Here is an 18,202-nt window from a genome sequence, read left to right as displayed (position 1 = left end):
CTACAGGAAAACAATGGGTCGTTTGCTTACAGAATTCATTTCCCAATTTATTCTTGGCAAATGCAGTATTCACTTGGTCCAGATATTAGAAATTTGAGCATATCTAAACACAAACTGACTTGAAAATCAAACTGGTTTAATTTAGAGACTGGTTTCTTAGACAGCAACGGATCTATAAGTGATTATTAACCAAATAATTTTTTAAAGAAGCACATTATCACAGTGTGATTCCAAGGTGATGCATGTTAACTAGACTTTGATATACAAATATCAAATCATTCTTCTGTACACCTGAGACTAATATGTCAATTATATCTCAATTTTAAAAAGTAATAAAATGAAATAACATAGTACAATTAAAAAAAAAGAACTATGTTTCCTGTAATTCCCTTCACTGAGTTAGCATGGCTGCATGAGGACTGAAGGGTGGCATTAAATAGCAGATATAGTCCTTTTACCCCCGAAGGTCAGTGCAGGGCACCAGGCACTGTTGGAAATCACCTGCCAGCTCACCTTCTTAGTGTGGGGCAGCAGCCAAGTCTTTAACCCCTCCAGCTCATGTGCCAGGTCCATGCTTTCTCCACAAAGAGCAGCAGGGGTGTCCAGGTGGCTCAATCGGTTAAGCGTCCTACTTCGGCTCAGGTCATGATCTCACAGTTCGTAGGTTCAAGCCCTGTGTCAGGCTCTGTGCTGACAGCTTAGAGCCAGGAGCCTGCTTCTGATTCTGTGTCTCCCTCTGTCTCTGCCCCTTCCCCGCTCGTGCTTTCTGTCTCTCAAAATTGAATTTTAAAAAAACATTTTAAAAATGTTAAAAAAAGTGGGGGGAAGCAGCTTTTCTTTCACTCAGAGACTTTGAACTGGTACTTGTTGGCGATCTCTTACCGCTTCTTCCTGGTAGGTTCCAGCTCATCCTCTCCCTCCACTTCACATCCATCTCCCCTTCTTGACTGCCTGTCCTGCTGACTTAAGACCCAAGATCAGACACAAAGACACATTAAATTCCTACAAGGTGTCTATATATTTTCTATTTATAGAGGTTCTCTTTCTCTGATTGAACATTGATCAATAAACTTCTAGAGAGTTTTCTAGCAAACTGGCAACACTTAGACCAAACCCTTAGACCTTAACCTTAGATCTAGCTCTTAAAAAGTTGGCACATTCATGGTATAGAATAGTAATAGGCTACCAAGTTTTAAAATTGAGGTGATTTCACTGTAATTTCAATTTCCATCTTCTTTGAAAAATCAGAAATTTGGACCTCTAGTGCAGTAGAATGGTAGTCTAAGTATCCTAACCAGCACACCCACTGAAAAAACCTAAAATTGGAAATTAGGATTTTTCAGAATCCAAGAACTAAAACAGCATGGGAATCTAGAGAAGTAACCTGAGTATCAAGTCCAGCTATTACTTTACAGATTTTGCTGAACTAGATGAAACTCAGCTACAGTTTTAATGTCCTAGTAGTCATAGGAGCAAAACAGATCTCAGGGCCAACCTGAAACAGTCTAATTAGAGATCCCACAATGAAACTTGGACCCCAGTGTACCCAACTCTCATCCAGTGGATTGCAAGGGAAGTTACCTATTTTGAATCTCAGCACTGAATGGAAGGGAAAGAAAAAATGATTCCAAAGTTTGGTAACTCCAAACTGACCCTCACTGTGGCTTATAGCCTGAATATGTATTACTTAGGTGGTTCTAAAACCTCAAGCAAAAAAATTAGTTTACAGTTGGCCCAAGCTGATGGTGGCACCAGTGACTGATGACAAATGCAAATCCTCTCTAGAAAAAGCACCCTAAATGCAGGTCTCAATTTCTACAGATAAAGAAAAATATGAACCCACAAATGAGAAACATTAAACACTTAAATGAGGCACCATGAGCAGGAGAGCAAGCAGGAAAATGAGGCAGCCAATTTAGACCTACTGAAGCTTCCAATATAGGAATTAGTAGAGAAAGAATATAAAAGAAGTATATTTACTCTGAGTAAAGAAACAAAAGAATGAATTGAAAGAGTAAAAGATAGGGGTGCCTGGGTGGCTCAGTTAGTTGCACATCCAACTTCAGCTCAGGTCATGATTTCCCAGTCAATGAGTTCGAGGCCCATGCCAGGCTCTGTACTGACAGTTCAGAGCCTGAAGCCTGCTTCAAATTCTGTGCCTCCCTCTCTCTCTGCCCCTCCCCCCACTTGCACTGTTTCTCTCTCAAAAAATAAACATCAAAAAAAGTTTTTTAAAAGACAGAGTAAAAGATAAAGACATATAAAAATGACTAATTAGAACATGAACCAAACAGAATTTTTAGAAATGAAAATATTATCTCAAAAAGTAAAACTCCAATGGATATTGAGAGATAGGTGAAAAATAAGTGAACGTGAAAATATATCTGAGAATTATCCAAGGAGATGCAGTAACAGGAAAGCTGGAGTGAGAGTGTCTAGTCCAAGTTTCAGAATGAAAAGAGCAAAAGAATGGAGCAAAAACAATTTTCAAAGAATATCAGGTGACTATTACTCACACATGATGAAAGATACAAAACTACAAATTTAGAGATGCAAAAAAAAAAAAAATTCAAGTAGAGTAAATAAAATGAAATCCACATCGAGACACATCAGAATAACATACCAAAATACCAAATATAAAAAGCAACAGGAAAGGAAAGAACCAAATAGAAGTTCTAGAACTGAAATTAGACTGACAGCTGATCTCTTAACAACAACTGTGAGAATGGGAATACAAAGGAATGATATCTTCAGTTCTCAGACAAAATAACTATCAGCATAGTTGTGCATCCAGCCAAAATTCCTCCCACAGGGTAGGGCACGAAATTTAAAGATTTATTCCAGAAAAATAAAAGTAAAGATTTGGCCCAGCAGACCATCACTGAAAGAAAATACCAAGAATTTTGTTTTATGTTAAAAACAAAGGGAATTTTAAGATGACAGAATAACTGAATAAAGTAGAAACTACGTAGACATATATAAATAGTATATACACAGTAATCTTGCTGGATTAAAAAATACAAGCCAAAATATGTAATAATAGCACATAAATGAAGAATGGTGAATTTGGGCAGCTAGATTTAAAAAGAAAATCCATTAAAGAATCAATATTGTTAAGATATCAACTCTCCCCAAAATTGTTTTATGGGTTCACAATCAAAATCCCAACAGGCTTTAACATTTCATATGGAAAAGGAAAGGCTATAGAATAGCCAAAAGAATCTGTTTTCCTTTTACAAAGGTTAAAGGACTGACACTACCTGATTTTGAGACTTATCATGAAGCTTTCGCAGTCAGGACAATCCGGTATTAGCATAAGGTTAGACATAGATAGATAAACAGAACAGAATAGAGACTTTAGAAATAGATCTATCAAAATGGTTAATTGATTTTCAACCAAACAGTGCTATTCAGTGGGGAAAGGGGTATCTTTTCAACAAATGTTGCTGCAGCAACAGGGTAAATCTCTTGGGAGAGTACTCAGTACTATTCTTAAAAACTAATTCAAGATGGATCATAAATCTAATATAAGAGCTAAAACTATAAAGCTTCTAGAAGAAAATATAAGAAGCTATCTTTGTGACCCTGGTGTAGGTGTTGGTTTATTAGACAAGGTGCAAAAAGTACTCAACATAAATTCATCAAGATAGTGTTGGAAAGGAAAGGAGGGAGGGAGGGAGAGGAAGAAAAAGAAACAGAAAAGCCCAATCATGGAGTAGGAGAAAATACTGGATATATACCATATCCTATATATATATATATCTGAAAAAGAACTTTTACACAAAATATATAGTAAATCAATAATAAAAATACAAATAACACAACTGTATAAAAAAAAAAGTTGGGCATGAGATTTAAAAGATCCCTCTTGGGGCGCCTGGGTGGCTCAGTCGGTTAAGCGTCTGACTTCAGCTCAGGTCACGATCTCACGGTCCGTGAGTTCGAGCCCTGTGTCAGGCTCTGGGCTGATGGCTCAGAGCCTGGAGCCTGCTTCCGATTCTGTGTCTCCCTCTCTCTCTGCCCCTCTCCCGTTCATGCTCTGTCTCTCTCTGTCTCAAAAATAAATAAAAAATTTAAAAGATCCCTCTCAAAAGAACATCTGTGAATAGCCAATAAGCACATGAAAAGCTGCTTAAAGTAATTAGTCATCAGAAAGATGATGACTAAAGTACCAATTCATAGCCACCAGAATAGTTTTACTTACATCAATATTGGTAGTAGGGATGTAAAACTGTGCATCTTTGAAAATGGTTTGGCAGTTTCTTATTGTATTATTCTACTGCTATATGGCACATTACCCTAAAGCTTAAAAACTTAAAGCAATAGACGTTATCTCACTGTTTCTGTGGGTCAGAAATCTGATTGCAATGTAGTGATGCCTCTAACTCAAGATCAGTTGTGAGGCTACATTTAAGCTGTTGGTCAAGGCTGTGTCTTTTCAAATGCTTGGCTTGGGGAGGATCTACTTCCAAAAACACTCCTGTGGTTGGCAAGATTCATTTTCCTGTAGACTGTTGGATTGAGAGTCTTGATTCCTCATAGGCTAGTGGGCTTCCTCAGTTTCTTAGATATCTCCATAGGACAGCTCTCAAGATAGCAGATGGCATACCGCAGAGTGAGGAATGAGAGCACTAACCCAATATGGAAGTCTTAGCCTTTTTTAAACTAATATCGTAAGTGACATCTCATTGCTTTTGTCATGGTCTACTTGTGTAGAACACTTCAAACCTAAAGGCACATTCAGACTATAAGTGAAAAGATGAAAAAATATATTGCATGCAAATTGAGGTCAAAAAAAGCCAAGGTAGCACTACTTATATAAGACAAAATAGACTTTAAAACAAAGACTCCAACTAAAGACAAAGAATGGCATTACATAATTATAAAGGGGTCAATTCAACAAGAGGATAAAACAGTTGTATATATCTAGGCACCCAACATAGGAACACCTAAATACATAAAAAAAATTTTCAGAGACATAAAGGGAGAAATTGACAACAATATAATAATAGTAGGGGACTGTCACTGGGTAAATCATCTAGACAGAAAATCAAGAAGGAAATATTATCTTTGAATGACAGACTAGATAGACTTAATGGATATATACAGAACATCCCATCCCATCATATATAACAGATATATACAAAACAACACAATACACATTTTTTTCAAGTGCACATGGAACATTCTCCAGGATAGATTACATGTTAGACCACAAAACAACTCTCCATAAATTTAAGAAAACTGAAATCATAGCAGGCATCTTTCCTGGCCACAACGGTATAAAACTAGAAATCAATCACAATAACAAAACAAAACAAAACAAATCTGGAAAAAAAACCACAAATATGTGGAGACTAAACAACATGCTACCAAACAGCCAGTGACCAATGAAAAAATCAAAGAGGAAATCAAAAAATACAGGGAGACAAATGAAAATGAAAACACAATGCTCCAAAATCTTTGGGACACAGTGAAAAAAGTTCTAAGAGGGGAATTTATAGTGATTAAAGGCTATCAAGAAATAATAAAAGTCTCAAATAAACAATATAACCCTACTCTTAAAGGAATTAGAAAAAAAGAACAAAGCTCAAGGTTTAGAGAAGGGAGGAAATAACAAAAATGAGAGCAATAATAAATGAAATAAAGACTAAAAAAATCCCAATAGAATAAGATCTATGAAACCAAGAGCTGGTTCTTTGAAAAGGTAAAATTGATAATCCTTTACCCAAACTCATCAAGAAAAAAAGAGAGGGCACAAATGAAATAAGAAATGGAGCAGAAACAACCAACACCACAGAAATACACAGGATTATGAAACTACTATGAAAAATTATATGCCGACAAATTGAACAACCTGGAAAAAATGGATAAATCGCTAGAAAAATACAATCTTCCAAAACTGAATCAGAAAGAAATAGAAAATCTGAACAAAACAAAATTGAATCAATAATCAAAAAAACTCCCAAGAAATAAAAGTCCAGGCTAGATGGATTCACAAGGTGAATTCTATGAAACATTTCAGGAAAAGTTAATACCCATTCTCCTCAAACTATTTCAAAAAATACAAGAGGAAAGAAAGCTTCCCAATACATTTCACAAGGCCGAAAATACCCTGGATACCAAAACTAGACAAAGACACTGCCAAAAAAGAAAACTACAGGCCAATATCCCTAATGAACATAGATGCAAAACTCCTGAACAAATTATTGGCACACCACATTCAACAGTACCTTAAAAAGATTATTCTCCACAATCTAGTGAGATTTATTCTGGGGATGCAAGGATGGTTCAGTATTCTCAAATCAATCAATGTGATACACCACATCAACAAAAAGAATAAAAATCATCTTATCCCAATAGATGGAGAAAAACGTTTGACAAAATTGAATGTATGTTCATGATAAAAATCTCAGTGAAGTGGGTTTAGAAGGAATGTATCTCATTATAATAAAAGCCATATATTAAAAACCCACAGCTAATATCATCCTCAATGGTGAAAAACTGAGAATGTTTCCTCTATAAGATCAGGAACAAAACGTGGCTATCCATTCTCACCACTTTTACTGAACATAGTACTGGAAGTTTTAGCCATAGCACTCAGATAAGAAGAAGAAATAAAAGTCATCCATATTGAAAAAAAAAAAAAAAAAAAAAGCATTATTTGCAGATGACATGAGACCCACCAAAAAACTACTAGAAACAATAAATGAGTTCAGGAAAGTTTTAGGATACAAAATTAATATACAGAAATCCACTGCATTTCTATACCCTGAAAGTATAAGAGAAATTAAGAAAACAATTCCATTTATAATTGTACCAAAAAAATAAAATATATAGGAATCAACTTAACCAAGAAGGTGAAACACCTGTACTGTAAAAACTATAAAGCACTGATGAAAGAAATTGAACATGACACAAATATAAAGACATACTATGCTCATGAATTGGAAGAATTAATATTGTTAAAATGTCCATACTGCCCCAAGAAACCTACAGATTTGATACAATCCCTATCAAAATATCAATAGCATTTTTCACAAGACTAGAAGAAATAATCCTAAAATTTGTATGGAAGCACAAAAAAGCCCAAACAGCCAAATCAATATTGAAAAAAAATGAATGGAGATGGAGGTATCACAATCCCAGACTTCAAGATATATTACAAAGCTGTAGTATGCAAAACAGTGTGGCACTGGCACGAAAATAGACACAGAGATCAATGGAACAGAGAGCCGAGAAATAAACCCATATTTGCATGGTCAATTAATATACTACAAAGGAGGCAAGAATATATTATGGGGAAAAGACAGTTTCTTCAATAAATGGTGCTGATAAAAATTGGACAGCTTTGTGCAAAATAATGAACTGGACCACTTTCTTACACCATACACAAAAATAAACTCAAAATAGATTAAAGAACTAAGTGTGAGACATGACCATAAAAATCCTAGAAGAAAACAGACACTATTTCCTTGATATCAGCCTTAGCAACATTTTTTTTTTTCTAGCTATGTCTCCTAAGACAAAAAGCAAAAATAAACTGTTGGAACTATGTCAAACTAAAAAGTTTTGCCCAGAAAAGGAAACCATGAACAAAATTAAAAGGCAACTTATTGGGCGGGATAAGATCATTTTCAAATGATATTTCTGACAAGGGGTTAATATCTAAAATATATAAATAACTGATACAATTCAATACCAAAAGCCCCACAAATAACCCAATTTAAAAAATGGACAGAGGACCTGAATAATAAATATTATTTTAAAGAAGACATACAGATGGTCAACAGTCATGTGAGAAATGCTCAACATCACTAATCATCAGGGAAATGCAAATCAAAACCACAATGAGATACCACCATAAACCTATCAGAATGGCTAGAATCAAAAAGACAAGAAATAACAAATGTTGGCAAGGATGTGGAGAAAAAGGAACCCTTAGGCACTGTTGGTGAGAATGTAAATTGGTGCAGCCACTGTGGAAAACAGTGTGGAGATTCCTCAAAAAATTAAAAATAGAAATACCATACAATTCAGTAATTCCACTACTGGTTATTTATGCAAAGAAAATGAAAATGCTAATTTGAAAATATGCCTCCATGTTTATTGCAGCATTGTTTACATAGTCAAGATATAGAAGCAACCAAAGTGTCCATCCATAGATGAAAGGATAAAGATGATGTCACACACACACACACACACACACACACACACACACACACACACACACAAATGGAATATTACTCAGCCACAAAAAAGGATGAGATCTTGCCATTTCTGACATGAATGGACCTAGAGGGTATTATGCCAAGTGAAATAAGTCAGAGAAAGACACATACCATGTGATTTCAGTTATATGAGGAATCTAAAAAACAAATGAATAAACAAAATCAGACCCATAAATACAGAGAACAAACTGATGGCTGCCAGAGAGTAAAGGAGTAGTGGGGGTTAGCAAAATAGGTCATGGAGAGGAGATACAGACTCCAGTAGTTATGGAATGAATAAGAGTGTTCTATGGTGACAGATGGTAGCTGCATTGTGGTGAGTATAACATAACATATAGTCTTCGAATCACTACGTTGTACACCTGAAAAATGTTAACATTATGTGTAAACTATGCTTCAGTTAAGAAAAAAAGCACATGACCCTCTCCCAAAGGTCACACTGTACACCTTCAATATATATGTTTGTCAATAAAATAAAAAGATCTGTGCATTTCACTGTATGTAGATTTCAATAAAAAATCATCAGAAAGAAAAAATAATCCAGTTACATGAGAAAATCTAAAACATAACCATACAGAATAGTTGCTATTTAAAAGTATGAAAAAAATGTGTCCAAGATAGAAACTAATATAAACAGAGTGAGAACAACTATACTAATAGACAAAATTAATTTTAAGGCAAAAAAACATTTTAAGAAATAAAGAGGACCACTACACAATATAAGAAGAAAAGACATAACAGTTCTATGCTGGAATGTATTTAACAACATACTGCTTTTAGTAACTGACCTAACAAGTATGTGTGTGTGTGTTTAACTGTTCTTTTTAAATATATATATCTATACACACATATATATCTTATGTATATGGAATTAATAACCACATATAGAAGATAGCACCAACAATTGCAATAACACAGTCTTTTCAAACAGGCATGAATATTTGTAGAAATTGACACATACTAAGCCAAAAACCTAATCTTGATTTTTAAAGACTTGATTTTATAAAGAAAATATTTTCTATTATAAGATTATCAGTTCAAAACCAATCAAGAAAATACATACTAAAAATACAGTCTAGAAAATCTTACATGCTTAGAAATTAAGGACAACACTCTATAAAACTCATAAACAACAGCAAAAATTGTACTAAAATTTTAAAAAAACATATTTGCACCCATATTATAAATACTCCACAGGGACACTGCCCCCAAAAAAGTGCATAACCTTAAATTCATATATTAAAAATTAGGGAAGGCAACATATTTCAGAACTTAGAACAACTGCCGATTTATCCTTATTTATCTAGAACAAAAGAAGAAGAAATTCAAGAAATAGGAAAAAATTTGAAAAATAAGATGGGCATCTGAGTGGTTCAGCAGGTTGGGTGTCCAACTCTTGATTTTGACTCAGGTCATGATCTCACGGTTCATGGGTTCAAGTCCCTCATAGTACTCTGCACTGACAACATGGAGCCCGCTTGGGATTTTCATTTTCCCTCTCTGCCCCTCCCCCAGTCATATGCAGGCTCGCACTCTCTCTCAAACAAACTTTAAAATAAAGTAAGATAGAGAAACCCAAAGTTAGTTCTTTGAAAAGAAAAATTGGCAATACTGTTCAAGGGGGAAAAGATGTGAAAAAAAAATATTTGAGACCCAAAATTACAAAACTACAAATGCAAGGGTATTTGAAGATATTATGAAAAGCTCTGCCAACAAATTTAAATCTTTATATGAAATGGAAAAATACCAACAAAAAATATAACTTACCAAAACCCAACCTGCCAAAAAACACAAAGCCTAGCTAATCCTGTAAATATTTTAATAAAAATGTCTTTCTGTGCCCAAAGGAGGGTTGTCCTTTAAGTGAGTTTAAATAGGCCAGATACAAATCAGTCTAATTTTTCATAAGAAATCCAGACTATAGAAAAGTGATGGAACCTGACAAAAAAACTATAGGATAAACTCACTTATGAGCTAACACAGGTACAAAATCCTAAAAAAAATATTAACAAATAGTTTCAGAAGTAAAAAAAAAAAAAAAAAAAAAGATACTCTGTAATTACAATGTTGGGTTAAGGCCAAAAAAATAGAAATGAGTTATTATCGGAAAATTAATATAATTCACCACATTAATATATTAAAGAGAAATAGTACTTGATAAAAATTCATATTGTATGACAGAAACTACTAACAAAATAAGAATAGAAAGGAACTATAATATCTTGATAAAAAGTATTATTTTTAAAAATGCTGAGAACGAAATATCATACTAGTAGATTGTTGAAAGTTTTCCCTTTAAAGTTAGGAAAAAGGAAGATTGCCATTTCTTGACTTCTGGTCAACACTATATGAGATAGTCTTATACAATAAGTACAACATGAAAAGAAAAAGAAATGGCTTAGGAAATAGAAAGATATAAACCTCTTGTAAATTAACGTAATTAGTGCCTACAAACAAACAAACAAAAAAACTTAGAACAACCTGTGCACAAAAAATGAAAAATAACATAGGTATTGATTATAAGATCAGCACACAAAAAATATTGGATATCAATACAACAGGAGAGAGGAATAGGGATAAGAGATATACTTTATAAAAATACCATTTTCAGTAGCCACAAAAGTATACTAATCCCACATAGAGAGAATTGTAAAACTTTATTGAAATACACCAAAGAAAACATAACTAAATAGAGACAGATGCAATGGCAATAGAATGAACATAAGACCTTGAAGACCAAGGTAAGAGGACTTGCCTTGTGAAATATACAGACTTTAAAACTGTAATAAATAAGCTAAAACAATTGATTATTGTCACAGGAGTAGACAAAAAATAGTGAAACAGACTAGAAAGTCCCCAAAGAGACCCATAGGTATATGGCAATGCCATATGGCAAAGCTAAATATGGGCTTTTCAATATATGATAAGATCATGGATATACATCTGTTTGGACCCCAACCTCAGACCATACACCAAAGGTTATACTGATGAATTAGAAACTTCATGAAAAAGCAAAGCTTGAAAGTTTTGAAAACAGTATATTAGATCTTTATGACCTCAGTGTAGGGAAGGATTGCTCAAATAAGACATAGCACAAGCCCTAGAGGAAAAGACCATAAATTTGTCACTATTAAAATATAAAATATAAAACCCATTCTTGAAAACATGCTAAGCACAGAGTGAAAAGACAAAAACCACAGACTCAAAGAGAAATTGTAAATACATCAAACTTCTAAATACTTCTTTTTCAGAATATGAAGTATGGCTACAATTCACACACAAAATAACAATAAAAACAATTAAAATAGACAAAAGACATTTCACTGAAGGAGAATCCCAAATGGCTTCCAAACAAATGAAAAGATGCTTAACTCCATTACGAATCTGGGCGATGCAAACTTGGAAGATAATAGCATCCCATTTCATACTCGTGTCATACTAAAACGTTATCAAATGCTGGCAAGAGAGAAGAACCAGAACTCCATATAGTACTGGTGGGACCTATACACACTACACTACTATGAGCTACTAGTATCTACAAAAGCTGTAATTATGCATCGTCCAGAAGCTAGCAATTCCACTCTTCACATATGTGTCCTCAAGAAAATTACACACGTGTACCAGGAGCCGCATACAGAATGTGCTGAGATGTACTGTTGATAGACAAAAACCTAGAAGCAACCGAAATGTCCAAAAGAGGGATGGACAAACTAAGAGGACACCGGGGAAACTGAATAAATCACAGCTATGTGCTATAGCATAGCTGCACCTCAGGAATATAATGTTGAGGTGGGGGAGAAGTCGCTGAAGAATACCTAAGTGGAATTGTTTTATGCGTCAAGTTTAAAAACATGCGCTGGTACACAATGGTATAAGGATGCAAACATGTAGTAATACTATAAAGAGAAGCAAGAAAATAGTCAACACAAAATTCATAATAGTAGTTACTCTTCAGAAAAGGCAATGGGTGGGAATAGGAAACAAAAACAGCTCAGGACATTACAAACGTCATCAGTAATCAGCCAAATTAGAATAGGAGCCGCCTCCTATGGAAAGCATTTTCATCACTTGCCTTATATTGCTGTGCAGAGACTGTTTTCCTCACAGCTTTCTTATGGGTCACTGATTTACATCACCTGCATAGTCTTTGTGGGCACCTGAGATTATGACCTTTGCTTTAGGGCAGTGGTTCTCAAAGTGTGATCCCAGAACCAGCAGCTTCAACTTGCCACGAGTACTTACTGCATCCAAACTCTGGGGGTGGAGCCCAGCAATCTGTATTTTAACAAGCCCTCCAGGTGATTCCGATGCCCACTGTTGAGAACCCTTGTTTCTGAGGACCTGGCCCAGCCCATGGACCTCCCTGCCTGGCCATTCTTCAGTTCTGAGTCTGTTCAGTCCTGCCATAAGACGGTTGCACTCTCTTCTAATGGAAGCAGCATTTCTTTCCATGAACCAGCGGGACCCTCAAATGCCCCCCATCAGAATGGAGCCGCCTCCCATTTTTCCTTCCTCAATGCCATTTTAGCCACTGTGCTGTGACTGGTTATCTAGTGTCAGAAATTGACATCACAGGAGTGCTCTATGCAGGCTCCCAGGGCTCTGGTAGGAGCTTTTTACCACAAGGGAAAGATTAACATGTGAACGAACTTAACTATTAAGTCTGCCTAACAGCAAAAGATATCAAGATAGATAGGCTACAAAGCAGAATGCAGTTACCTTTTTGTCTCTGCTTCCAGGAAATTGCCATTTCTACCCTTATTGTAGTTTTTCACAATAAAAGACAGTTTCAGAGTAGTGCCCTTTCTCAGCTCCCTGATACTTTCAAGACTGAGAGGGGAGAAAAAGATAGCAGTCATTCTGAGTCCACTTCTCTGGCCATGGAGCCCACCTGCTGATCTCAGAGCCCACAGGAGGTGCACAAGAGTAAAGCGAATTCTAATGTCCATCTGAAATGCCAGCACGCCATCTGATCAAGTTCTCCTAGCTCTAAACATTATTTTCTATGTTAAATTGTTTTTACCCCAGCTATCTATTTGTATGATCAGTCTGTTTGAATGCTGCATACCAAATATGAACACATTCACCATGTCCTGAACTTGATGTCACTAATGTCAGTTATTTAAGTTTTGAGAAATATTACATACCGGGAAGTATGTATCACTGAGCTATATGCAATACTATCACCTTACCCTTATTTATAGATACTGGCTTTGGAAATACAGGTGCTAATTCCATGAAGAGGTGGACTTTAACTACAAAGAATGGTGTGAAGGGGCACCTGGTGGCTAAGTTGATTAAGTGTTCAACTTCAACTCAGGTCATGATCTCACAGTTCGTGAGTTCAAGCCCCACATCGGGTTCTGCACTGACTTTGTGGAGCCTGCTCAGAATTCTCTCTCCCCTCTCTCTCTGCCTGCCTCTCTCTCTCTCTCTCTCTCTCTCTTTCTCTCAAACAAAATTTAAAGAATGGTGTGAAGATATAATAGACAAGAAAGAAGTCCAATTTTTCTGTAAGTGGTAAGATATAGTGGAAAACATACTGGCTTTGGTATTCCACTAAACCTGGGTTTGAATCTCACCTATGCCCTTTTACTAGATGTACAACCCTGAGCAAGTCTCTTACCTTTGCATCCTTCTGTGCACTATCAAGACTAAGAGAGTATATCGAAATCATAGGGTTTTTGTGAAGGATTAAATGAGGTAATATGTATAAAGCACTTTGCACGGTGCCCATCACCTACTGATACAAGAAGTGACATATTCAAAATGCACTTCAGGAGGTAGACCCATTTGTGAAGTACACTGGAAAGAAAGGAAGAATGAGAGACAAAACTTGTGAGGCAGTCAAATAGCCCAGGTTAGAGATACATTAGTATACTGAGTAGGGAGAAACTGTAGGCTAACTGGTCAAATAAGAGGGGGAGGGAAGAAGAAGGAAGCGGAAAGAGAAGACGGCATGAGACTGTCACCTGGAGAAGACGGATGACAGCTGTGCCATTGAGAATTGGGTGAAGGAAGCTGGAGTTGAACAAAAATATTACCAGATGGGAATCTTATGCCCTTCTGAAGGGTAAAAGGTATCAACGTTAGTACCAAGAAAAGACGTTACAAAATGCAGGATAAACTGTAAGCCAGCCAGACTTTGCAGGAGAGAAACAAAGAAAATGGCACAAAACCACCTTCATGTTTCAAAAGTGAGAGTATCAAGAGCGCAGGAGGAGCTGAATGGAGATGGATTAAGGTCCTAGGCAAGACTGCGCTGCACAGACGTCACTCCCCATTGCTCTGGTGTCAAGACCCCCTTCTTTGTATTGAGGGCAAAGTGAGAGAAACCACGTGCAAATGAAGTAAATTGTAGTTAGAGGGGGCTCAGCCCCAACTTGGGGAAGATCTTATGAGGAGCCAGGAGGGATGGGGGATTTTTTCCATTACAAGGGCTGAGATGGAAAAGGGAAAAATGAGAGTTCCACAGAAGCTCAAGTCAATCTTTCACCAGTGCTACAGACCTGTCATTTTTCTTTGGGACTCTGGTTGAGTCACTGCAGGGGAAATACAAACATCAGTGGAGAACACTGCTGCCTAGAAGCAAACCTCAGGAACCCAGACTGAGAAGCATAGAAAAGCCCTCTCTTGACACCTGTGGGATGAGGCTTGGTATTGCTCCATGGTGGTGTCCCCCCTGGTCAGCTCATTCTTCCTGCCACTTGCTGAAACCCGAGAGGGTTTGCAAGGAGTGGTGGACGCAGTACAGGGAGCCAGCAGTTGGCAGAGAGGATGCTGTTCCTTGTGAACATGTTCCAGGTGTCTGAAAGTTGGGAGCATATGAATAAAACACAGGAGACTGGTCTGAATCAGAGCAGTTGAGAGCCATGCTGAGGTCTGTGCTTCCTAAGTTGGGGTACTTTCTTGGTAAACAGAGAAGATCTTCATTCATTTCTATTTGGCAATAATACTAAAATCTAGACTATTCTGGGGATGGTCAATATTTCTCACGTTAAATGAGTTAGGCAAAGATCTTTCTAAGGAGTATTATGTTGGGTCATAATAATTAACATAAGCGTAGCTGATTCACCTTCTCTCCTTTTTTAATTACATATAATAAAATCCACTCTTTGAGGGTACAGTTATGTGAGCTTTCCCAAACACGGAGTGTCATGTGACCACCGCTACAATCAAGATACAAAAAAAAGTTTATCACTAAAAACCTCTTCTTGCCATTCTGCCCCTTTGTAGTCAAATTCCTTACCTTCTCCCTCCCCCAGCAACCAAGGATCATTTCAGCTCTTCTTTTGACAACTATTTGAGTAAGGCCGGAGATTTCTTTATGATTCCATGGTATAAAAACAATAGCAGCAGCAGTAATAGGAACAGTTAATACATACACTGCATTTCCAATGTGCCAAGCACCATTTGAGGCACTTTATAGATGAGAAAACTAAGGAGAAATCGAGAAATTTTGGAAAAGAAAGAAGTGAGGAGAGAAGTCTTGCGAAAGTCACCTACTACTGGCAGCCCCGGGGCTTGAGTCAGGCATGTCTAACTGGTAGGTCTCTTGCTTTAACCTCTGATGCTGCTTCTTTCGACAAAGTAGAAGGAGTATCTACCAATTTTAGAAAGCTCAGTTTAGACCTGAGATAGCCTTACTCTAAAAATAAATAAAAGTTATGTGAGAACTTGGTTAACTACACCAATAAAGCAATAATTAGCTGGGTGTGAGATAAAATGAAGCCAGGATCCTAGAACACCTTCTTTATAATCTTCATTATATGCAATGAAGACCATGCCCAGGTAGGTTACATCCTCTGTCATAAACCTGACCAGGTTTGTAAAACAAAGCTAGAAGAATTTCCAGCACGAATACAGAAATGCTGTTTTGTTTCAATGCTCTGAGCAGCAACTCCCTCTCAAATTTACCAAAAACAAAACAAAACAAAACAACGAAATGGGATTTTTAGTGTTAGTCTTGTGTGTATTTCAGGTTGGAGTCCCCGACCCGGTCTCTGGTGATGGAGGCCCCAAAAGGAGTTGAAATAAATGCAGAAGCCGGCAACATGGAAGCCACCTGCAGAACAGAGCTGAGGCTGGAGTCCAAAGATGGAGAGGTAGGGGTGAGAAGGACACAAGCCAACCTTTCCCACACCTTTCCCAGACTCCCATGGCACTGAAGTTGATCCCACTTTCAAACAAGAGGAGCCAATCAGGTTTTGTTTCGGGAACAAATATGTTGGACAGCACAGTTATAAGCTTAACCCACAACACAGAAGAGTTATGTCTCATTGTTTGTAAGTGCTGAAGTAATAGCATGTACTACAGGTAGAGAATTATACACACGGCTATAAAAATGAATGCTATTTCTAAATTCTCTCTCTCGTCACCCGAAAGTAAGATTTAGGTAGCTGGCATGATTAAGCTGTATATCATGTACATCTAACTCAAGCTGAGCTTAATTTACTCACAGTTACTTTCAAAGTTTACATTGTATGGTTCTACTTTGAGAATGGAGAGTGTGATCCAACAGCTATCCCAAATCAGAACAAGGCAAACCTCAAATAGGGTAAGACTAGGCAAGAAGACGTTGGAGGACTGAAGATATGAATTCTTCTACCCAACATAATCCAACTTTGGTGAATAGAATAGCTACTTGGGTTTGTGTAGACAAGGTAAGGCAAATCCCCAAGAAAATAAGATTGAACTGCAAACTTTTAAAAATGTCTCCATCACATGCATAGGTGAACTTTTCCACTTAAGAGTTTTTAAATAGATGGAAAAAATGTGTATTTTTTTTAAATCAAAACTGTATTCCACTTTTCATATCTACTTAGAGATTTCCCATCCCCACCTGCTTCTGTGTACCTAATCCACATCTTTATGGGTTTGGCATTTGCTATATTTGTTTTAAAAGAGCTAGTTAGATAAAGTATTCAGTTATCAAAATGGTCTCTTCAAACAGCCACAAACCCCAAATCATACACGTGTAGAAATAGTGGCTATATCACATATGCAGATTATAGCTCTCAGAATCCAGACTCTGGAGGAATTGATTATAATCTTAACAGTCATTCAAGACCAGAAAGCACTGCATATTCTTGCAGTCTTCCCATGCACACAGACAGAGCTGGGGTGTGAAGGCCCATCCATAGTAAATTATCAACCTTGCATTTACAAATTCATTTCACTCTAGGACTCTCTTCATATTCTACATGATATACTTTTTGTAAAATGCTAATATAGACCAGTGAGACATTGTCTTGGTAGAATATATGCTTCCCTGAGGATAGAGACTTTATCTGTCACGTTCGTCTCTGAATTCCCAGGGCCTAGAATACTCAACACAGCAGTTGAACTTCATCTACTGTTTCTGAATGTCAAGAGAATAAAGGGCAGCTTCTAACTCCTCTTTCCTTCCTGTTCACTTTCTTTAGATTAAGTTAGATGCTGCGAAAATCAAACTACCTAGACTGCCTCACGGATCCTACACGCCTACAGGAACGAGGCAGAAGGTCTTCGAGATCTGCGTCTGCGCCAATGGGAGATTATTCCTGTCCCAGGCAGGAACTGGTTCCACTTGTCAGATAAACACAAGTGTCTGCCTTTGAGAGACCATCCATAGTGGACCTTGTTGGCAGCATAAAGGCCATTTTTGGCTTTAGACACTGGCTGCCAGCTATTTTTACTAGAACACAGAAAGCCTATCAAAGACCTTGTGTGTGTGTGTGGGTGTGGGTGTGGGTGTGGACGTGGGTGTATGCGTATGCGTGTGGGTGGCTATAAATATATATAAATATATATAAATAAATATATATATCCTCTGTATAAAATGAGGTTTCAGTACAAAAGGAACCATGGGTGACCCTGTGATATCCACCATCATTTCCATTTCAACCCTACCACCTACATGATAAAATCAAAACACTAATTCAGGCCCAATATTCCCCAGACCCTTCAAAACCACACAGTGTATCGGACTC

The 18,202-nt window shown here is 36.9% G+C and overlaps 1 protein-coding gene across 2 annotated transcripts in view; it reads left to right on the top strand.

Moving 5' to 3' along the window:
• Positions 1 to 17,920, top strand: part of SGCD (sarcoglycan delta) — a 938,027-nt gene extending 920,107 nt beyond the window's left edge. For both annotated transcript variants that reach the window (XM_042948464.1, XM_042948471.1), the window contains 2 exons: positions 16,213 to 16,336; positions 17,657 to 17,920. In XM_042948464.1, coding sequence (XP_042804398.1) covers positions 16,213 to 16,336; positions 17,657 to 17,830 — 298 coding nt within the window. In that variant the 3' untranslated portion in view covers positions 17,831 to 17,920. The remainder of the gene's footprint in view (positions 1 to 16,212; positions 16,337 to 17,656) is intronic.
• Positions 17,921 to 18,202: the final 282 nt, after the last annotated feature.

Source organism: Panthera leo, chromosome A1 (assembly GCF_018350215.1).
Source record: "Panthera leo isolate Ple1 chromosome A1, P.leo_Ple1_pat1.1, whole genome shotgun sequence".
In the NCBI taxonomy this organism is placed as follows: domain Eukaryota; kingdom Metazoa; phylum Chordata; class Mammalia; order Carnivora; family Felidae; genus Panthera; species Panthera leo.
This window is presented reverse-complemented; position numbering and strand designations above follow the sequence as displayed.